Source organism: Fistularia commersonii, chromosome 34 (genome assembly GCF_037954325.1).
Source record: "Fistularia commersonii isolate RoL2024-O1a breed Wild chromosome 34, RoL_Fcom_v1.0, whole genome shotgun sequence".
NCBI lineage: Eukaryota > Metazoa > Chordata > Actinopteri > Syngnathiformes > Fistulariidae > Fistularia > Fistularia commersonii.
In genome coordinates, this window is record NC_141317.1 from 1,539,462 (window position 1) to 1,564,031 (window position 24,570).

The following is a 24,570-nucleotide window of genomic DNA, read 5'->3' on the forward strand; positions in this document are numbered from 1 at the left end:
AGACATGATTTTAAAAGCGAGGATGTGCTGCGTAATGACACTATCACTAGTTTTTAAATTATACCTAGGTAATTACTCATGCATCATTATGATATTACACAAAGTCACAGACATTCTTAACATTTGGAAAGGGACCAGGTTCCTTTGGCTGGACACAATCTGCAACCTCTTCACCAGACACCATGCCAGACCAATGCATCTCAATGTTACATTTCAGCGAACATCATTTGGTATTCATCCCTTAAGACTTGGAGATATTACCTGCAGATTAATATCTTGCACAGACATCAGAAAATTATGAGTCACTAAATTCTGTTTGGTGCTTCTGTTTTTTTCCAGATACCTAAAAAAAAATGTGACAGCTGGTAGTTTAGGATGCTGCGCACATCATACAAATTTAAGCTTGAGGGCGGCATGTTATTTCACTTTCATAAACTGCAATAAAAAGATAGAAAATAAATACCCTTGAATAGAATTATGTGTTTCATTTCACAATTTACTGTATGGCATGAAAATAAATGCTGATGAATAGTGTAATTTAGATAATCATGCACGCAATGTGCCACTTTATATATGCATCCCACAACCTAATTTATTCATCTGAGCAGTGATTCATCGTTTCAATGGCTGAGAGAGAGGAAGAAAAAATTAGGAACAAGACACATAATGCAGGCAATCATATTCTTCCAAAGGGTTAGACAAACATGTTAAAAATAATCTACGTAAATAATTTTAAGAAATACAATCACGGAAAAAATAAATGTATTTTATTTCATAGCCTTTTCTGTGCACCTGTCTGCAGTCACCTTTAATTAAGTGGTTAGAGAGTGATAAAGACAAAAGACAATCAGATTGCTGCATCACTTCTTGTCAGTTCCAATCATATTTACTGTGAGTATATTATCTACTACAATAGTTCTCTATACAATATCCTCTTTTGGGATGATGATGTCAACAATCTGGAGGACTTTTATCATCAACTGGCCATGAATATTTCCGTTTGACTTTCGAGGTGACAATGGAAGCAATATCAAATTTTTCTGGCTAGAAAATACAGGTATAATTAAATGATAAGACACACTTTAAAAAAAGTAAAACCTAAGCAATCCATTTTGGATAAGCTTTTCTTTGTAGATATTACTGACGCATCAAATTAAACTAGAGAGACATGGGTATTATTTCTTTTGGCAGTGACAGTTCTCACAGTTCAATTCAAGATATTCAAAGAGGACTTTGATTGGGTAGTAGTTTGCTGAGTAATGACACATTAATAAAGAAAACACATAAACAATGTTGACTGTTTTTTTATATTGGCAAGTAGGCCAAACTTCACAGCTTTTAGGGGATGAGAACAGCATAAGCCAAAAAAATTAACCTTTAAACTTTGGTTCAGTATCACAACAAGGACATTCAGCCATTTTGAGGGTATTTCATTTGCTGTTAGAACATCGGAGCGGCGTCCTTGAATTTAATGTCCACACTCCATATGAATATAATTGGGTCAAATAATAATGATTGGGTCAATTGCATACATACAACTAACCAATTGATGTGGTGTGTGTAACCTTTTCCTTCATTCACCCTTCTCTACCTCCTCTATTCCTTTTCTCTATGTTTCTTCTGCCGCTAAATAATACATATATATATAACTTTTGCCAAAACCAAAGATACAAATCAATCATAATAACCAGATCAAGCTGGATCGGTTGAGGCCCAGGTTAACAACAATGGCATTGGTACCAATGACCTACATGAAACCAATGGAAACTCGACTACTGTAGGTCAAAGAAGGAGAGGAGGAAAACGTGTTCGGAAGCAGAAAGAGAAGAGGAAAGGCAAAGGGTCTGGGAATGAGAGTAGGGACTTTGAATATTGGGACAATGACAGGAAAAGGTAGCCAGTTGGTCGACAAGATGCAGAGAAGGACAGTGGATATACTGTGTGTCCAGGAGACCAGGTGGAAAGGTAGTAAGGCTAGAAGCTTAGGAGCAGGCTTGAAGTTGTACTATCATGGTACTGACAGGAAGAGGAATGGAGTAGGAGTTATCTTGAAGGAGGAGTTTGAGAGGAATATTCTGAAGGTGAAAAGAATGACAGATCGACTTATGAGTCAGAAATTGAAATTGAAGGTGTCGGTGTTGTTAGTGGGTATGCTCCACAGGTGGAGTGTCAGTTTGAGTTGGAGAAGTTTTGGAATGAGCAAGATAAAGTAATGCTGAATATCCCCAGAGATGAGAGAATGGTAATTGGTGCAGACTTCAATGGGCATGTTGTTGCAGGCAAAAAGAGCAGATGAAGAAGTAATGGGCAGATTTGGTAAACAGGATAAGAACACAGAGGGACAGATGGTGGTAGATTTTGCAAAAATTATGGAAATGGCTGTAGTGAGCACTTTTTCCAGAAAAGACAGGAGCATAGGGTAACTTATAAGAGCGGAAGTAGGAGCACCCAGGTAGACTACATCTTGTATAGACGAGGTAACCTGAAAGAGATCAGTGACTGCAAAGTAGTTGTAGGTGAGAGTGTAGTAAAATGATGGGTAGGATGATGGTTTGTAAGATGACTGGTGACAATGAAGATCAAGCGGACAAAGGCAGAGCAGAGGACAAAGTGGTGGAAGCTGAAAAGGTGTGTTGTATGGTTTTCAGGGAGGAGTTGAGAAAGGCTCAGGGTGGTTTGATTGTGCCCATTTTTAAGAATAAGGGTGATGTGCAGAATTGCGGCAACTATGGAGGGATAAAGTTGATGAGCCATGCAATGAAGTGATGGGAAAGAGTTGTGGAAACAAGACTGAGAGCAGAAGTCAGCATTTGTGAGCAGCTACATGGTTTCATGCCTAGAAAGAGTACTACAGATGCAGTATTTGAGAATACTAATAGAGAAGTACAGAGGCCAGAGGGAGCTGCATTGTGTTTTTGAAGACCTAGAAAAAGCATATGACAGGGTGCGAAGAGTGGTGCTCTGGTATTGTATGAGGATATCTGGAGTGTTAGACTGGTGCCGGACATGTATGCTAGCATGTGAGGTGTTCTGTAGGGGGAACAGAGAAGTTCAAGGTGGAGGGAGGACTCCATCAGGGATCAGCTCTGAGCCCCCTCTTGTTTGCAGTGGTGATGGACAGGCTGACAGATGAGGTTAGACGGGAATCTCCATGTTTGCAGATGACATTGCGATCTGCAGTGAGAGCAGAGAACAGGTCGAGGAAAATCTAGAGAGGTGGAGGTATGCGCAGGAAAGGAGAGGAATGAAAGTTAGTCGCAGCAAGACAGAGTATATATATGTGTGAATGAGAGGAGCCCGGGTGGAATGGTGAGGCTACAGGGAGTGGAGAGCAAGAAGTTGGAGGATTTCAGGAACTTGGGGTCAACAGTCAAGAGCATCGGAGAGCATGGAAAAGAGGTGAAGAGACGGGTTCAAGCAGGTTGGAATGGGTGGAGAAAAGTGTCATGGGTACTATGCGATAGAAGACTATCAGCCTGAATGAAAGGTAAGGTATACAAGAAAGTGATGAGACCAGCCATGCTGTGTGGAATAGTAACAGTGACAATGATGAAAAGACAGGAGGCAGAGCTAGAGGTTGCAGAGATGAAAATGCTAAGGTTCTCTTAGGGAGTGACCAGGATGGATAGGATCAGGAATGAGTCTATCAGAGGGACGAATCATGTTAGATGTCAGAGAAGCCAGACTGAGATGGTTTGGTCATGTACAGAGAAGGAATAGCAAATATATTGGTAGACGGATGCTGGACGCTGCTTGTTAATGTGACAAGCAGTGACAAGCAAGACATGTTTAGATCTAAAGCTTTTTAATGTAATTCTGCCTCACCTCTCCACACCCTCAGGACCACTACCTTTTAATGAAAACCAAGGATAAAGTTGCTGATAGCACTGCTTCTTCATCTCATGTCGCCATCTGCGATTTTGGTGAAACGCATTTACTTATGCAGGGGTTCTTGTACTGGCAACCTTTTGAAGGATGCCAGTACCAGCTGGTGCACAAATAAGAGCATGGCCTTATTTTTGATCAATGTAAATGTAAATGCCTGAAAAACAATCAAAATAAAACAAAAGACCATCAGCAATATGGCTTTTAAAAACTACTGTTGTACTTATGGGCATATCACTGCTACCTAGGCATTGACGGACACTAATAGGAGAGAGGAGCGAACTGGCAGCCAAACAGACCTCTGAGCAGGGCTCTTTAATGAGGAAAGGGCCCTTGGTGGCTGCCAGGGTGACACAAGAGATCTATATTGTTCTTGGCAGCCTTACAGAAGACAAGATCCAGCAGACACTTTTGTATTGGTGTCATTTAATTGTATTTATGAGGCATCATGTCCTTGAAAAAAACCTTTTGTCAGGAAAGGGCTTGAACATGGAAACTTACAACAGATAAACATCAATAAGTCTGTTAATCTAAAGACGTTGACACCAAGCTTATCTGAATAGGCAAGCCGATAAGAGTCTGAGAAAAAGAAAACAGTCTTTAGCATGTATGGACACTTTGGGATGATTCATAAAGATACAAGGGAACAGCCCCTTGAAGAAGAATGTTGTACAGAGGAGACATTTGTGCACAAGAAACCTTCAGATAAAATACTATAGCTTTCAATGATGAAACAGTGCGATAAAATGTTTTCAGAATTTAGCAAATAATCTATCAATAAAGGTTTCCACTATAACTGCAAACCATGCAGTAGTTACACTAGTTAATGGTAAGTCAGCCTTTTCAGGTACAGCAGCTCGTGGCCTAAACTAGTTTGATAACTGTAAATGCTGGACTGTGAAAACGCCACGTAAGTGTACCAACGGTTTTCAGTGTGACATGTATCTGTTAATATTCATTTATTTTGATATCAAGTAACTTCAACCAGAATTTGTACTTGCAAATAAATACAGAAATATTTAGAATCACAGCATGAGAAACACTGAATAAGTAGCTAGTGTACTTTTGAGCTCATACCACTCTAAGTTGTTACATATGGATGCATTCATTTTAATTTGTTTACATATACGTATTGTTGAAACCATGCATTTGAACAAGTTTATTTTAGGAGAGATCATTAATTACTAACTTTATCACAAATGCTTCATTAAGAATAGTCATTTCAAACAAATGAGCAGAACCCAAATGCAGTTGCATTTTGGCTCAGTCCTACAAATTCTGTGCTCACAAGACACAAATATGGCGGTGAAATTGATGACTGCAGAGGGGATATTAATAATGGTAATAAATACTGTAACAAAGTTTAACTCCAGTGCACAAATCAAAATCATACTCAAGCGTTTATAGATTATCACTTGGCTCTATCTGTACATGCAGGTATGTGAGTGTATACAGTAGATAATATGTCCAAGTGTAAGAATGTGTATATGTGGAATGTACCTTATCATAGTAACCCCCGGGAGTCTGACCATGGTGACACTGTAGCAGAGGACCTTATTTCATAGAAACTTGTCTTTATTCAGCAGAAATAATCAGATCTAACCTTTGTCCAGGCAGACGTCCGGAGAGTTAAAGTCCATGAGACTGCTGACTTCAGTTGTGTAGCAGAGGTCGGTGGTGGGCTGCCTCTGCCTCGGCTGGAGAGATGGATCTAGGACAAGGGCAAATGACATGCAAGGGTTACCATAACAATGTGAATAACATGTCAAAGAGTATTAAACTTAGACTCACCATGTTTTCAGAAAATGAAATTGAGACGCTAATGTGAAAAATACAAATTATATAGAAAGGAATACTGTGTTTATAGGTCTGTTTTTAATACAATAAATGAAGTATTATAGAGAAGTAATATGAGACATTTCAGGTAAATAACGACAATTCCTCTTCTTTAATAGTACAAATATAACACAGATTTAACAGATACATGTGTAATAAATTACTCTCTCTCTCTCTCTCTCTCTCTCTCTCTCTCTCTCTCTCTCTCTCTCTCTCTCTCTCTCTCTCTCTCTCTCTCTCTCTCTCTCTCTCTCTCTCTCTCTCTCTCTCTATATATATATATATATATATATATATGTATATATATTGATCAGGAAAAGTGACTTCATAAGTCACCATCATTTAGGTCAGTATTGCCAATGACAATTATTGGTAAGGATAATGATAAGTATATAATTTAGAGCATGTACGTTGATACATCTTAACAGCAATTCATGTTAATGAAACATACCAATTGAAGCTATTTTCCAATTAATACAATCACAATGTCAGGCACCTTTTACAGAGGAGTGTCTTGGGGGGGTTGATGATGGATTGAATTCAATTTCACATGAAAAATATTTACTCCTTACAACCCCTCAGCTTACTGTTCATCAACAGAGTTTTATCCTTCAGGAAAGCCACATTACAGCAGGAACAAAAAAAAAAAAAACATGAAAGTCTGAACACATCAATAGTCACTGTTTTGAGAGACTGAATGCACATATGTGCATATTAGCATTTTTATAGTTTTATTAAGTTTTATTGAGTTTTTGGTTAGGTTCAATGGTTTCTAATATAGTTTTTGCTTCTCACCAGTGGCATTGAGTGAATGCATATTGAATTCATTGCTCCTAGTCATTACTCTTGGAAAGTGTGTGCTAAACGTCGCTTAAAAACGGGCAGTCAACTTTTACTGACTTTCTTCCAGAACCAGACAGCAGAAACTGAAGAGATTTTACCTTAAAAATCGCAAAGGGTACTTAAACTTAAAACATAAATAACTAAATGTTTTGGAAAAATGAGTGGGGTTTGTGAAGCGTTACAGAAATTTAACACGGTCCTTCGATGATGTGCATAGTGTAATGAACATTTCGGCAAACTACATCTTTCTCCATCAACCATCAACCTCTCTTGCTTCCTTCTCCTCTTCCTGTCGCTAGAGTCTTCTTGAAGGCTTTTTCTGGTTTAATTATCTAAAACAATTGAGAACAGGCACGTCTGAGTGATGGCACGATGGCGCAGTGGTTAGCGGTTTGAAGGACCCTGTTTTTTTTTTTCTCCGGGTTCTCCGGTTTCCTCCCACAGTCTGAAAACAAGCAGGTTTATTGGAAAAAATAGTAATATATGTGGCCCTGTGATTGACTGGCAACCAGCCCGGGGTGAACCCCACCTCTCACCCAATGACAGCGTCCAGCATCCCCCACGACCCTGAGTGCAGGATAAGCGGAAGAAGATAGAAGGGGGATGAGCTGGACGTCTAGGGAAGGCACTGTCATTACTATTAAATCACACTTGCTCATATGAACTTTATAAAGCAACAAATAACAGCCATTATTTAAAACATATAGATACATTACTCTGACAAATGACCTTGCAAGTGTATCATTTCCACCTCCAGTGTAGCCCTTGGCTAGGGCAAAACACCTTTCTCAGATTTTTATAAAAAAAAAAAACTAACAATCAATAGCTCTTATTCATATGTTGGTTTTGGGCTGATGCTTTTGTGAAAGTCTCTCTTCTTCTTCGCATCCTGCCCTTGATGGCCCTTGTACAACAATTAAAAACTAAGCAAACGGGGGAAAGACTTATGGAATAAACACATGATCATACAAAACACTGCAGCTGTCCATTACAATCAAAAGGAACAGCTAGTATGATGGACAATATGGGGATATAGAGCAAACTGAGCTCAATCATGAGTTAAGATTGTAATGATTACAACATTAATACAAAGTTTACTATTAGGGTCAAGCTACCTGATTTATCTTTTAACACAATGAAAAGTATTTACCGCCCAGTGTCATTTTGAACCTGCACTAATTTCAGGTTTTCAGCAAGTAAATCTGCAAAGCTTCTTGTCATAACATAAATTTCATCTTATTCCTTCATTTTTTTATGCAATATTTGTAAGTCCAAATTAAGTCAATTATTTTCTTGTCCAAATTAAATCAATTACCGGGGTATTTTCTTCCCCAGTCCTGGATGATGACTGAATTTAACTCTTGGTTTTGCAATCATATTTTCTTTTTTTAATTAAAAAACACCTGTTAGACAAGTAACCAAGTTTTGAAATATGGAATGTTTTTTCTTAAAAAATAGACAGAATATTAACTGAAATGTGATAAAATAATATAAGGTTATCAAGAAATACTCACAAAACTAACAATTAACCTGCCATTATAATTCATTCCATCTTAAGTGTGTGTTTGAAATGTGATTGTCCTTGAAAACAAACCAAAAAATAGGGGATTTAAAATATTGTAATGTTCCTTTTTTTATACTTCTTATCCGTAGTCTAGTTTTATCAATGCTTTGGCCCTCAGAATACATTTTGGTCTGCATGTGCAAGGGGGTGGTTATGAAATACGGTCTTCTGTATGAAATATGTAGTCAAATGCAGATATTGAGGAGGTATTTGAAAGGCGTTCTATGTCACTCTGTAGGCTGCAGAATCAATGTTTAATAAAGGATAAATTATATATTAATTATACTGTGTCCAACTGCCTCTAAGTGAATTGGTAGCCTATATGCAAATCCACTTAAATAAAAAGAAATGAAAAGGAATATAGAAATCGAGTGTTGGTTTGCCCCACTTGTATGCTGCAACGAGAGTGGCACAGTATGTGATGCTTATTTTACACTTGTATAAATCTTGTTTGAGGGGATCTTTCGATGATTTATGATTAGTGCGTCACTTCAATGTTTTCCATTACCCCTTTGTTCTTTCTTATTTCCCTGCATGCCAACAGCAGCAATTTCCTCTCAAGAGTCAGTCAGTCTCCCTGCAAGTGTGAGATAGACAAACAATATGACATCAAATTGCAGAATTTGCTCGTTGAGGTAAAGCAAATGCATTACAGATGCCAACGGGAAGAAAGCAAGGGGTTTGGAAATTCAATCGCTGTCAATTGCCTTTTCCAAGATTTAAAACATGTCAGGTTTTACATCCATATTACTTCAACCTGTTATGTATTTACTGCTGTCCATTTTATTTTGAGGTAAAAAAAAGAGGAAAATAAGTAGTTCAAATTTTTAATAATATGATTATTCAAAACATCTGTACTGAAATTAATTAGGATGCTAAATTTGCAAAAGCAAAGCCGCATTGTCTTTGCTTGAATGATGCAACAGAGTACGATTTATAATATATAAACCCCTTTGCAGGACATTTCCTAACATTTTTGCAGCATTGAGAAGCTTACTACCTTAAAAATGCACTTTACGCACCACAAGGCGTGAGGACATTATAAAGTAAGTAGGTCTGAACTCCTCTCACAACAGAGCCCAGCATCATGAACGCCATCCAGAGGCTATTATTTATTTGAGACCAAAGAAATCTATGACACACATCTCACTTGAGAACCAATATTTGAATCAGAGGCCTGAGAGGGTACAAAGCCTTTACTCTTTTAAAGTGCAATCATGACAAAATATTTTGTTTGTTTTCAAAAAGCATAAAATGCAGGCTTGAGTTCTACAAGGCTACGATGATGTGAAGTGTATTATTTGGGTATAAAAGTCTAAGAGGGAATAAACCATTGAAAATCTGGTGTGCATGCATGTGTAGTAAAGTGTAGATTTTTATAGGAACAGTAGAAATTATATCACTTATTTTTGTGATGAAGCATTGGAGGATTAATTTGACTCATTCTACATAGTTATCACAATGTTTCTCTGTATGAAATGGGTGTTTTTCTTCACTGATTTGGTAAATAAAAAACATATATATATAAAGATATCTTTAGTAATACTGAATAAATAATTCTGGAGTCTGTGGGGGGGTCTGAAGGAGATGCCCCATTGCAAGAAAATACAAAAGAACTCGCTGTTTGACATTAAACCAAATATGCGCAAATGTTTTTGTCTTTATCATTTTCATTTTTGGGATTTTCTGCATTGTTGAAACTACTCAAAAATCCAACTGTGAAGAATTATATGGAATAGCCTGAGAATACTTTTTACACTATATTTGATACAATTCAACATGTATTTTGCTTTACTCGAAGTGTCTTTCATTTGGCGTAAACAGAGACGCTTCAGATAATCATAAAAGTAATGTGTTTCCAAAAGCTCTAACTTTGAGCATTTTGAAACTGATACGATGGATGGATGGATGGATGGATGGATGGATGGATGGATGGATGGATGGATGGATGGATGGATGGATGGATGGATGGATGGATGGATGGATGGATGGATGGATGGATAGATAGATAGATAGATAGATAGATAGATAGATAGATAGATAGATAGATAGATAGATAGATAGATAGATAGATAGATAGATAGATAGATAGATAGATAGATAGATAGATAGATAGATAGATTCTTACAAAACAAAACAACGACTAACTCAGCAGTACAGAAGGCATTCCTGTCATGAAAAGAAGATATCAAGACATGGAGGATGAACAAACATAAAAGGTAACTTATAACAATGCATACTTTAGCTTCATTGGTGAAAATTTCTCTTTTTCATGCATCTGTTACAATATAATCATCTCTCCTCTCATCCTTCTGCAGGCAAGTCTTACAATGTTGGCCCTGTCATGAGCAGAGCATGGTAGGAAAATCTCAGTTTGGCAGCCTGAAATCCTCCGGCAGACAGGATCCATTCCTAAACACCATCCATTTCTTTCATGCTAATTTCTGTGACAGCAAAGAACCGACTTAGATATACTGTGATGCTAAGTACTCAGATTTTACCATTTTGGATTTGAAAGGCTAATCAGTTATTAGTCATCTGTGATGCTAAGAAAAATATTCTGACCTGTAAAGTTCCAATATATAGTCTTTTTAATAGAGGTCCCAGAACCCATTACTGTTAACTACGGCTTCATTTATTGAACACAAATGGCAAGTATTACCACTTATTTACTGAATGAACTGTGTCACAATGTATCTTTTATACTGGAACCTTGTAATAACATTACTATTAAAAAACATTAATTTGATCAGACTCTGTGTCTGTGCAAAAAAAAACATTACTTTAAAAGGTATGCACGGACAAGGAATGAAAAAAACAATAACAAAAGGAACACATATACTTAAAGTTAAAGAGACGTTGATGTATTGAGATAGCAGGGGGACTCAAAGGCACTACAAAGGTGTGGAATTATTGTATAAAGTGGACAATTTACAGTTATTTCACTGAACTAGATTGCAGCATCCTATATCCTCAGTCATCAGGTTGAAGGGTTAGTAGATTATTTTTTGGCAAACTCTAGCTTTCTCTGTTCTAATGAGCTGAAGTTGATGTGGTTTGGATATAAAACCACCCCTAGTTGGTGTTCCAACAATCTGAAAAGGAGGATTGAAAGGAATTACAAGGTTTCATGGTCCAACGGTTTTCCTCCTCCCATTCTCTCACCCTTCCCTGTCACCACCTATCTCCCTTGAGTTTTCACCTTTCTTAGGTGACTGACTGTACCACTCCTACATCACCTTCACTTTTTCCATCTTCATTTTCGACCATCTCGCTGTCACTGTTTAGTGGGGTTCGCCAAGCTCTTTTCTCTTCCGTGTGCGGGCTGTATTTTATCTGTTGGCACAGTGCAGGGAAAAGCGACTGGTGGAACAAAAGAAGACCCTAATGAGTAGTGGAGGTGATTAAGGAATGAATAAGTGTTGTTGTTGGAACCTTCACCAAGCTGCCCATGTTCCCCAGCTCGGTCTGCAATCTGCAGATAGGCGCGGACTCTCTTTTCTTTCCTTGTCTGCCACATTCTTTTAATTGCACTGATTGCACTTGTCCCAAGGCTGCCAGACTCATGATAAAGCATGGGTTCGCATGCATTAATCACCACATGCCAGGACAGACCTTTTACCCCCTGCATCACCTGCCTCGAGACCCCAATTCAAGGAACCCTATAAATATTGTGCCAATAATAAATGAACCGGGACTATGTGATTGTGGGGAGCTACTGTTTAACATTTGCCGCCCACGCTAACCATCACTGATCTCAAAATGTCTTGTTGTCAATTCATATTCTAATGAAAGACTGCAAGAATGTACTAGGCAGGCTATTCAGCGGCTGTATGTAGGCTGGTGGTGTTATTAGTTGGTGTAAGGATTGGTATAAGGAGAAAATGGGCTGCTGCCTGAGAGACTGAAGTGAGGAGAAGCAGGCTTTTTGTTCAAATGTGAATGTCCTTTTCAAAGTGGTCGTCATAGGAATGAACACATCACCACTGAATGCAGACTGAAAAATGGGCCACATATACAGTTTCATGACAGACCAGAGACAGGCACCTTGACGGATTGTGGATATGAAACGGCTAGAGCAAGGCCAACTAAACACTTAACACTGTCTGTTCTGGAAACAAAACAATCTTAGATGCATGAAGATACAATATTGTATTTTTCAAATTTAAATACTGGCACTATGCTGCTTACACTTTTTTTCTTATTCACAAAGGAATAACTAGAGAAAAACTACTCAAAATTAATCAAATACATTCGAGATTTTTAATTTTATGCATGATTGCATCAGAGTGGAAATGATTTAGTCATTAGAAATGAGAAAAAATGTTTAGTGATATCTACAAGTCATCATTTGTGTTTCTGCTTTAGTCAGAATGTCAGTTTCATATTTCAACACATTTAATCTCATGTAGAAAAAAAAAACTGTCAGTCTATTTCGAGGCTGTGGAATAAGTTCTATAAATAGCATCACACCTATACTTTACAGGGCTGAGTTTAAAAGTGTCAGTCCAACAAAATCTGCCATAGTCCGGTGAAACTGCACTTCCTTCTCATTCTTCTTTTGACAGGCTGAATAAAATAGCAATCAAAAGTCAGTCATTAAAACTGAAATGGCTGTATGACGATATTTCAACATTTCCCCTTATTCCCCTGGCTTGTCACTACATATACTGACTACATTTAAACTTTAAGAAAAAGACAGGTACGTACAGGTATGGTTATGCATCTGAGTGAAGGTAGAGTGTTATAAGGACTATTGACATATATTGAAATATTCCATTTAAGTCTTTGGTTTAACTGCTGATAGGGAATTGGAATTTTGTAGATACTATCTATGGCAAAAGACAAGCAGACAGAAATATGAGTTTTCATTGACTGGAGAGGAACTTCAGCCAACCTAACAGTATTGCACCAACCCGGATTTGGCAGTGAGTTAACAAGCTATTAAGAAATGATTAACTTCGTTCAGTCATAGTGACACTTTTTTCTTATCTTTCCCCAAGTTATTTCTGATTTGAGAATGTACAGTATAAAAAAAGAGGATTCATGATTAATTATGGCTGAAATGAATTTATATTCAATGATTAAGAAAACAGAGAAAAATCAAAATTGGAAATGTAAAACTTCTAATTCTAAATAAGCTGGAAAGGCCTGTAAAAAACAAAAACATATATAGTTAAAGTTCAATTGACAATAAGCTATTGGTGTTTGTATGAAATAGAGGTTGTATTTAATTCAACTATTACATTGATCATCAATGATCTAACACCAGTCCATTATCTAGCCAAACTCTTTTGAGGAGACTATCTCACTACACCACTCCGCGAGCTCATAGAAATCAAAATCCAAAATACTTACAACACATGCACGCACATACCATTATGAATAAATGCATACACACTACTAGAACCTCTCACTGACAGAAACAAGTCCTCTATACCTCTGATGAGAGACTCTCAACTGAAGTGCTTTTCTTCTCCACTCTTTCCCCCAGAGTGGAGTTTGCAACTCTTGCAAATGCAATCTTGATAGCTCATCTACAGATTTCACATCTTTTCTCTGCTATGTCAGCCTCCTGTCCATGTCTGCCTCCTCTCCTCTCCTTTTGATGCCATTCCCCCTCTCCTCCTCTTCCTCATCCTTATTTTAGTTTTTCTATATCACAATGTCTGACAATTTATAGGGAAAAGTAGTAAGTACACCAACCCATACATGAACAAAAAAGGAGCAAAAAAGCAAATTGATGGGCTCTGTAATGTTTATAACACTGATGATGATCATAGTTTGCACAGGGACAATACTTTGGGGTAAGCATATGACAAATCAGGCTGTAAATAACTGAGATCCTTTTGTGCCACATGACACTGTTTCCGAGTACCACTTCAATGAAACTTGACTGTTTCTATTCAGCGTGTCACACAGCGCCGATAGACAACTTGTATTTATACTTCATTTATTTTTTGGAAACACCAAATACATAGACACGTACACACACATATATATACACACACATATACACACACACACACACACACATATATATATATATATATATATATATAAAAATTTAAATGAGCCTCTTGGTTGAATGTTACTTTAAACTAACCTATTGTCCAGGATGGTCCATTTGATGTTTTCTTTTTTTTTTTAATTACTTGAATCTTAAGCAGTACTGGCTCATTTCATTATCAACAATTAAAGAATACATAAGATTTCACTCAAAACTTTTAAAATGTCCCTAGATTTCTTGACGGTCCTCAAAGACTGTGAGACGACAGTATGAGGGGAAAATGAAGTCAGAACCTGAGCTGGTAATGCCTGTTGGCTTGCAGAGATGTGGGACAAGTCATTAGCAGGATATTTTGATGCCATATTGATCAAATTAAAACTACCTGCAGCGTAATCTTTTGCAAAGTGAGGAGTCCACACCCATGTTGGCAAAGCCTGTGGTTCCACATAAAAAGTGGAATTTAAGTTAATATTTATATATTTGATGCAAATAATTTGGTTTGTATATGTAAAGCGTATTTACTGGGATTCTTGAAATATTTTTGCTGAATGGTGTTTTCAAATGTTCCTTAATAAATCCATATAGATACCATTTGAATATTAACATTCAGCTTTTAAAAGAAATTGCTATCACTAATAACTTTTTTTTTTTTTTTGGAGGGGGGGGGGCAGTGTGGCGCAAGAGGTTAGCGTGGTTGTCATTCCTGGTTCAAAGATGCTGAACCCCCAACCGCTTCACTGGCACTGCTAAGGGGTTGCCAACTGCTCATAGTTCACCCATGATGTGTGAAATGCAGAGAAATAATTTCCCACTGGGTCTAATAAAAAAAATAGTATAATAGACTGAGGTTAAGTCATCTTTTAAAAGATGCATTTAACTTGAATTCAGCAAAAGAGCAAAAGATACACTGTTTTCCTACATTTTGGGGGAAAACAAAAATGGCAATAGTCACCAGGTACAACTTTTCTCGACCCAATTGCAGCCCGATGACCACGAGGTCATTGGTTCATTGTCCTTTATTAGTTGGCGGTACAAACAAACAGGGGTGGACAACTGGTGAATTCTAAACAGGCAAGGAGAGAGTTGGAGTTTCCAAGCAAGTTAAAAGTAGAAGCAGATGAGTGGAAGCAGACGAACCAGGAAATCAGCCAGAAGAAATGCTTGAAAGTCTTGCATCACCGGGAACTGAAAGCAATGACACTGATAACAGAGATGATTATGACAATCTGGCAACCGGGTGAGTCTGAGGTTGGTGTCGCTATACAGGTCCAGATTGCTGGCTATCAGGTTCAGGTGAGTGCAAGCAAATGATGGAGTTCAGGTGTGTTGAGTGAGTAAAGCAGACAGAGCAGCGTAACAGTACAGAGCCACAGACAAAACAAACAAACAAACAAACAAACACACACACAACAGAATAAACAACACCACCAACAACAGGAAAAATCAGTCACCAAACAATTTAAACTGGAGACTGGCCTAGCTCAAAACAAGACTTTATCGAGAAGGATTTGGACATTTAAGTGATTCTTTGTGTTGTACACAGAGCAGCAGCATGTGCTTGAGAATTGGACTTTCCTTCCAAATTACTTTTGTTGAACTAAACCAGTGCACAGTTCGGGGACTATTTTCACTGTGTACAGGTGTTTATGCACAAACATGATGGGATAGATGTGGATGTGTCACAGTGTTAACCAGAAGCATAAAATTACCTATGAGCACTATTATGAACAGAAGAGGGAAGCCAGAGGGAACTATTTTAGGTAAAACCTGTGTCTGAGAGGGTGTATATGTATGCTCTTACACCTCTAGCTTTCAAGTGTATACCTCTTGAAGATCTTTTTTAAACAATTCAGCTCATCAGAGAATGAGCAACTGGATAGATATACTGTGTGGTGTTGTGTAATGATGAGTCTTGTGTTAAGTTGAATGATGCGGCAACAATATTCCAAGTTCAAATTAGGTAACAATTAACAAATATTAAACAGAATTCTTCTCAGTGTGGAAAGGAGAATAGTGAGCCGGGTATCCCATCATCCTCCCATTATATCTAACCTCTTGTGAGAATAACGAATACACTTCCACCCGTTGTAAGATGACTTAAGGTTCTTTCATAGCTTTGCACCTGAAGCCATCAGCTGCAGGAACAATGTTGATGCAACTGCACTATCTAGTATGTTTAAAAAAATCATACACAACTCATAAATGATCAATATTAAAAGTGTTTCTTCCTGCAGTGGCTAACTCTAAAACAAAAGTACTTTTTGTTAAATTCTGCCACTTTAATGTATTTAATTGTGTGAAATCTTTTAGTTCCAAAGTACTCAGTACTTGAGTCTGTAACTGAGGGCAAACCAACATCATGATTACAAAACCGCACTGATGAAATTCCCCCAGCAATCCACGAGCCCCAACATAAATGATGATGCAAACTACTGTGGTGGCTTATGGTCATGCTATAAATATTTCACTTGATTTTTGTATGAAATTATTGCAAGGTTGTTTTTTTTTTTTAATTCAGGCATCCGCTTTATTTAAACACCTATTTCAAATTAATTCATATAGGACATTGTTATGGAGAGTATGGGGGGGGGGGGCGAGGGGTCCATCTCAGACTGGTTTGAGGAATGTGGGTGGGGAAAGTGAAGGACTTTCAGCTGAGGTCATGTTCAACAAGCCACTTAACCCCTAACGGCTCAGTGGAGTGGCTCAAAAGCCACCTACAGATAACTGGAGAAGCAATGGACACGTCTGAGATATGCACAGGCATAATTGGATATGCATGGACGGAACCAGCATAATGCACAGATAGAAGTTGGTCGGCAACATGTCTTCCATAAATTGGCAATTTTCATATATATATATATATAAAAGAAATAAAATAATCAAAACCTGCACTAAAAAGGTTGTTGATTGAAGTCTTGAGGGTCTAATGTCAATTTGATTATGTATATGGATTGGTATAGAATCTTTTGTGTTATCTGTGGAGGTTGTCAGTCATCCAGGTCATGGTGAATTCTCATCGAAATCTTCTTGTCTTTTCAGCTGGACCTGAATTCCTTCATGTGAACATTCTTCACCCCTCATCCGAGAGGCTTCTTCAGTTCTGAAGAAGAACTGAAAAATAGATATTTATGCCACTTGTCCTGCATTCAGGGTCATGGGGCCGCTCATGTCTATCCCAGCTGTCATTCAGCATGAGGCGAGGTGAACCATGGAACGATCACCAGTCGGTTACAGGGCCACATATATAGACATACAATCATTCACACGTCTGGGCAATTTAAGATATTTAATTGACCTACTGAAGCCATTTAATAAGAGGATAAACTATCATGCTTTACAGTAACCACTGCATAATGGCATACCAATGGCAATGTCATTGTACTGTACAGGGGTGGGTGGAGGAAGTCTAAATAGACTGGACAAATAATGCAAGGATTTGCTTGAGCTGGAGATTGCATATCTTTCAATGCACAAGTCTGACAATAAGTCTCAACCTAAAAAATCATGTTCTTCTGTTTACTAAAGACAAAAAGATAAAACCTCCACAAGCAACTTATGGTAGCATATAGTGTTTCAGACTACAATCAGACACTGAACTACAAACATGTGATGAAATGTGTTAAATCAATTCTCTGGTGAAATTCTACCCTGCAATATCTTGAAGGCTTGAAAAACAAATTATCAGTTTCTAGTTATTATTTTTTTGACTCATTCCCAATGAAAAAACATTATTGCCCGCTTAACATATTGCACTCGAAATCTCCAAATACTGACTATACAGGTGTTGGGCTGTGACAACCCTAACAAACTATACTTCAGACTTGAAATGCAGCACTGAGGTTGAACTCATTCTGGTGTGTGTTCAGAAGTTTATTGATTGGGTGATGGGGAGTGGTGGATTGGGAGAATTTGGTGTGTAATCTGTGGAAATCAGCTGGGGGCTGAAGGTAGGGACAGCACCAATCAGCGTCTGAGTGTTGGAATCATGTTCAGCCAGAATGGATCAATCCAGTCAGGATGTTTACCATCTTTTTTTTTTTTTTTTCGATGTGTGAGTGTGTTTGTGTGTTTCATATTTCTTTTGGGAGGCGTACACATAGGAGAGAGAGGATTACTGAAAGGACAATATAAATCTATTTTGTTCATTCTTCCCACTTACAGCAAAATTACTAATATTTGCCATTTGTGTGTGCACTGTAACAACTAAGAGGTTAATGGATTTAATATCAATTTGAATTCTACCAACCAGAAAAGGCACTTAGCAAAAAAAAAAACTTTCACTTGCAAAGAGTCGGAAAGGGCACCTGGGTCACTGCAAGGCTGTGGCTAACAAGCTCCTAAGAGACATAGTGGTTGGTGGTTGGTACAAGAGCAGCCACATTAGTCAATGTGCCATGAAAGAAAGAAGTGGATACTGGCTGTAAAAGCTTTCCTTACATTATAGAGAATGCACAATGAGCCAAAGAATTAACCCTGAATTGTTCCCATCTGAACCCACATGAAAATGATTGACTATATTTTCCTAGTACTATTAAAAAAAAACAACTTAAAAACAAATTTACTGTCATAAAACCACAAAAGCTAAAATCATGAATCAATATCATAGCCTTACAAATAAAGATATTGGGTGCTAATCCAATGTGATTGATTAAGTGAATTGTATTGGGCTAACTTAACTCTATAGTTCTTAGCCAATATACTAGGCATAACTGAAAAAGGTTTATTAGTAATAAAAACTCCCATTTTGATCACACACTGTAATCAGTGTGTGATCTGTTTTGCCGAATCTGTTTTCCAGATGTTGCTTTATCATCAGTAACATTACTGAATCACATATTAGAATGGTTATTTTACATTCATTTAATTTCTATAATGCTTATCGTGCACTCAAAGCCAGGGTGGGGCTGGATCCTAACACAGCAGACACAGAGTACACCACGGATCGCTTTTCAGTCGATTGCATATCGAGATAAATAACAATTCAATCTCTCATTTACATGTCTCGGCAATTTTAGTCTGCGATGAACTTGCAGTTTGGACTGTCGGAGGAAATCATAGAACCTGAAGGAAACCAAGACAGAAACAGGGGGAGCATGCAAACTCCAAACATGAAGGCTCCTGTCAAAATCGAACCAGAGACTTTCTTACTGTGAGGTAAAGGCATTAACCGTAGTGCCGCCATGCCACCCGGTAATTTATATGTGCTCTAGACATTATTTCCTTACAATTCCTGTCTTTAAAATTGATAAGATGCATAAAATGGCCAAAATGAAATCACATTCTATGTGTAGCCAAAGAAAACAGAAGGGCGTATATAATTTTTCAACTGCTATGCATTGACGGGAAGTGGGCAGAGAGAATAGATCTTTCACTGTGGAGGTCCCTCAAGGGAGGATCTGAAAGGAAAAGATGCGTTGATGGGAAAAATGAAGGAAAAGAGAGTCTAACCGAAGGAGGAAATGCTCAAGATACCCACCAGACTCCTGCGCACATAGAGACATTAGTCTAAATAAAAAGACATGAACATTGTATGATGTATTTGCACAAACTGTGGTATATACTGATTACGGGATCTACTAGAATAACTTGAACTTCTGGAATAAAGATGACAGAGCATATGCAATCTGTTGAATAAAAAAAAACCTCCATGAACCATCCATTATAATCACATCTACACCTAAGAGATTATGAACAACAATACACAATATTTTTGTAATGTTGGGTAATAATTGAAACTAAAATGCACATCTGCGGTGATAGTCTGTTGTGGTTTGTCTCACACATCAGAATTGAATTTGACTGGATTTGTTGGCTTGCTTAGGTTGCTGTTTGATGTTTCTCAGTTCTGTTTTTGTTGGACGCTCAGGAACGAACTCAAATAGACCAGACACTATGCTGGTTGTTTCACTCCTATGACTTCAAAACAGGCACCATTTGTTCCTTGCGTAGATTAGAGAGTTGAATTCATAATGAAAACCAATTGTGGAATTGTATTAATCCATGTAGGATAATGAGGATTCCAGTTGCCCTTTTCATATGATTAATTATATAAACGGGTTTTATATAAAAGATGTGCATCTCTGAAAACATTTATTACAAACTAAGACGTCATTAACAGGTAAATATATCATTCATTAAAGAGACTCATGTGGGCTGCCAGGAAATGGTATGGCACAGGTCTGGTGGTTAATAATTTTCAGCTGTCCTTTTCATATTCCGAATAAACAAAAGTAGGTAAGGATGATGGAATGATGTCCATTGTGTGTTAACTTTCAGACGGACTGAAGGTTGGTACGAGACTCTTGAACCCAACAAGGTTCTCGACACATATGCAGGTCGATGTGAACACATTACACCAAGTCGATGACAGAGCAGAAATACAAAAGACGCTTCAAATCCTTCAAATCTTAGTCCAGCCCCTGACAAGAATCAATATCCAACTTCCTGTGAAACAAACACCAATGATAAGAAATGAGCAAAATTTCTGTCAGCTTGCAGCCTTCTGTTCAGAACAATCCATGTCCTGTCTCATATTCCACACTTGTGTGTCGTCTCTTTCCTTTTCACAGACAGCCACTGGAAAGCATGTTGCAGAGGAGTTTGGCTGCCAGCATGTTGATGTAAGCTGTCACCGCAATATGTTGCTAGGCAAAGACATGGAAGGAGTTTCTTAGTGCTGTGGTTACAGGGTGTTGACATATTTGTCTCCCTGCCACCAAAGACAAGTGCTATTTTGAGTAAACATTGCCAACAACAGCAGGGATAAGAAGCAGAGGTTGGTGCTCTTTGAACTTTCTCGATTCCCCCCACCTGCAAAAGGCTGGCTGGTGATTTTCCATGCCATGCTATTCCCTAACAGTTCTCATTGCATTAATTGCAAATCTCTTTCAGCAAAAGAAGGCAAACAGCAAGGTCAGATTTGATTTTCATAGTGCGTCTCTTTACTGAATGCTGGAGAGATATTGTTCATCATTTGTTGAATAATATCAAAGATGGCAGACATTTCTCTCAGGAGCTAACATTATCAGCATTTTTTTGAGTAAATGATAAGAAGAGACAAAGCAAGCAACAGTCATTTAACAGGGAGAGCTTTGACATCAAAAGCACAGTGAGTAGATTTGGTAGAGACCTATATTTAAAATAGCAGTGGAGCCACTAAAACAGCTCTCTGTTGAAAACATGTAATGGATGCAACATAGCATTGTCATTCCCATCAGCCAAATTGTGGAATGCTGATCACATAATATTTTCATGAATAAATAACCCCATGCGTTGAGTCCAAAATGTTCTTGTATTACACGTTGTCAACTCAGACTTCCATTTCACCTCAACTTTGCAATGGAGAGTGGGCCATATGTGTTCAAGGTTATTATCATGCAAATCATCCTAAAGGTGCACTCTTTGTCTCATCTAGTTGCACGAGTCTGTTCAAATGGGCAAAACCTTTGTGTCCTTGTTAAGATAAGATGACGCTTTATTGATCCCCATAGGGAAAAGTCATTGTTCGTAACCCTAAATATGTTCAGTGAAAAAGCCTGTAGTGCAACACAGTAATGGCCTACCAAGAGGACCACAGACGATTTGTGAAATTTACCTACATACCCAAAGTACATACCCAATCCCCTGCTTCCATGAGTAAACCAACCCTTTTAATTTTGGTCACTGTAAACTTTCCCACCCTTTAAGGTCTATAGGAAATGGAAAGTCAACAATAGTGGAAAAAGCAATTCACAAAAATAAAAACATGCCTAGTGTCTGCCCTTACATCCATAATCCCACTGTGGTAAATTAGCGGGACAGACTGGTTGTCATATTAATTCTTTTAACAGTTTTTAGAACTCTTACTAACTATTTATTACTACATGTTCTGTTTAAAATTTTCAATTATGTTATTGTATGTATTTAGTTAATTTTGTTGAAAAGCAATTTATAATGTTTATACGGTTTACTATTTGCATATTTCAATTTGCTAATCACTTATATATTTTCACACTGAAACATTTAACGCGGGATTAGAAAGCAGTTGATTATAATGCAGTGAATCTGCCTTTGCGATTTTCCAGTTTAGTTTGCTTACTGTGAGTTCTATTTTCTGATTGGCTGGTTCATGGATACATGGTTGGTGACAAGGAAATAGGGTTCTCAAAATTGTGCACGTGTGGATGGTAAAGAGAGGTGCTGCTGAAGAAATATGCCTCCCTCCAGCTATCTCTCCAAGAGTAGTCCAAACAAACATCAAACCTGCATGTTACATTAGTTTTGACTAAATTTAGATGGTCGTTTCAAGCATGTCATTGCACATGTCAGCAATGACATTTTATATTTTCTGTCAATGAAAAGTTTATATTTTCTGTACTTTGGGTATAGTTCTTGAGGTCATTCACAGCAGGACTCAATAGCGTTCAAATCAATTTTCAAAGGTGCAAATGTTTATTAAAATTGTCAACATCAGGTTTACAAATATGATACGTTACAAAGTGGCCAAACATTATGTTTACTTTGCATAGTGTATTGGTAAATATGGCAAATGTATTTTTAGCATTTTTAGATGCAGTCCAAAGGTTTTTATTGAATGATGGGCTTTTTGACAGTGTAAATCAGCCTGGCTCAAACTGCTCTTTTAATAACCTATCATCTTTATGCTGAGAAATGGAAATACTGACATAACAGCCATTCTTGTTATGGTCTCTGTGAAAATATTACTTTCACAACTTACGGTTTCACAGTGCTTTACATAAGAGAGCGTTGACACAATCTCACTATCTTATGTGCAAGGCACTTACCAGGCCAAAGGGGGCAACTTGGAGTTCAATGTCCTGCTCAAGGACACATCAACTTGCAAACAGGAGGAGCTGAGGATTAAACCACCAAACATCCAATTTAGGGGTGTTAGTTCTACCACAGCCAACCCTACTAAAGCTAGAAGGTGTGATATTTTGTAAGGTTTTCAAATATTCTAGTATGAAAAAAAAAACCTCATGATGGGGCACCATGAGTTTCAGTGTATAGTTAAAGGCGTCTCTCTCTCTCTCTCTCGCGCGCTCTCTCTCTCCAAATAGATTTTTGTGTGTGTGTGTGTGTGTGTGTGTATAAAACTTGTATGTAAACATTGTAATCAATGTTTACTTCTAACACTGCAACTGCCATCAGTGCCAGGCCACTTGAAACACAAAAGAGCCAAAAAAGGCTGTTTTATATTTTCAAGGCAGATCTCTTCCCTTTTTTAATTCTAAAATATTGGCCCCTTTGCTCTGCCACTGTTTCAGTCGATTCTTCCCAAGCCCTGCAGCCCATCCGTGTCTTGTTACCTTTATGTTCTCAAACAGGAAACAAGAATAGGCTGTCCTCTTCTTGCCTGTGCATGGCCATGCCAGACTGTGGAGTTTGCATGTTCTCCGTGTGTCTGTGTTGGTTTCCCCCGGGTACTCCGGTTTCCTCCCAAAACATGCAGCAGGTTAATTGGGAGGAAAATTGAGAAAAAAACTGCCCGGAATGATTGATCGAATGATTGTCTGTATATGTGGCCCTGCAATTGACTGGCAACAAGTCCAAACGGCTAAGCGGAAGATGATGGATGGATGGATGGATGGATAGATGGACAAAAAAATAGACTAAGTACAAGTTGTGGGCATCCAGTCGACTAGATCCTCTTTCAGTCCATCACCCGTAGTTTACACGCATGTTTTAAAAACAGAGCATTTTATTAAGATTTAAAGACTTGAATGCTTAAGTCACATAGATCCCTGCAAGGATTTGTGTTACCTTGGTGCCAGCTATTGCCTTTTCAAAAAGACAAGGCAACGGAAAGGAAGTTTCCAGATAGAACATTTAATTAATTACAACAATATAGGCTCAAAAGGTTGTATTAGCTGTGTGCATTTAAACCATCAGGATCCACACATCCATCGACGTGACAAATTTATTCTGGAGAATACTATGAGCGATTCCTTTGAAAAAGAAGCATTTAATAAATGTTTGAGGGCACTTTCCCCTGGAATACTTACATTTTGTGCTTATGACTGTTTGGTATTCTGTTCATACTCCCCATGGAATTAACATTCAAAATGTTAATTTCAATCTGGCTGTCTCTGGCTGTCATTTACATAATTATTCTTAAATGATTATCACTAGCAAATGAAGACCAAATGGGCATTTCTTTAGGAAAGAACACACTGTGTTGTCCTCTTAATTTCGGGTTGAGTAAATGGAGCTTATGGGGGTTGTCTCTGTTTTAATCATGGCATTAAAACTGGTATCTTATTATTGGTATTTTTCAATAATTGAATGGTATACTGTCAGTCTGACAAGTGGCACTGATTTTGCCAAACCAGCATGATAATGTAACTAGGATATCTATTAGTCTGTGAGTTTGATGGCCAGCTTTCTTGTGACAGCCAGCCATTTTGGTCAATCACTTATTGGAGCGCGA

The 24,570-nt window shown here is 37.9% G+C and overlaps 1 protein-coding gene across 5 annotated transcripts in view; it reads right to left on the minus strand.

Moving 5' to 3' along the window:
* Positions 1-24,570, minus strand: part of kazna (kazrin, periplakin interacting protein a) — a 179,340-nt gene that overhangs the window by 46,726 nt on the left and 108,044 nt on the right. For all 5 annotated transcript variants that reach the window (XM_086141291.1, XM_086141289.1, XM_086141292.1 and 2 more), the window contains one exon: positions 5,489-5,596. In XM_086141291.1, coding sequence (XP_085997417.1) covers positions 5,489-5,596 — 108 coding nt within the window. The remainder of the gene's footprint in view (positions 1-5,488; positions 5,597-24,570) is intronic.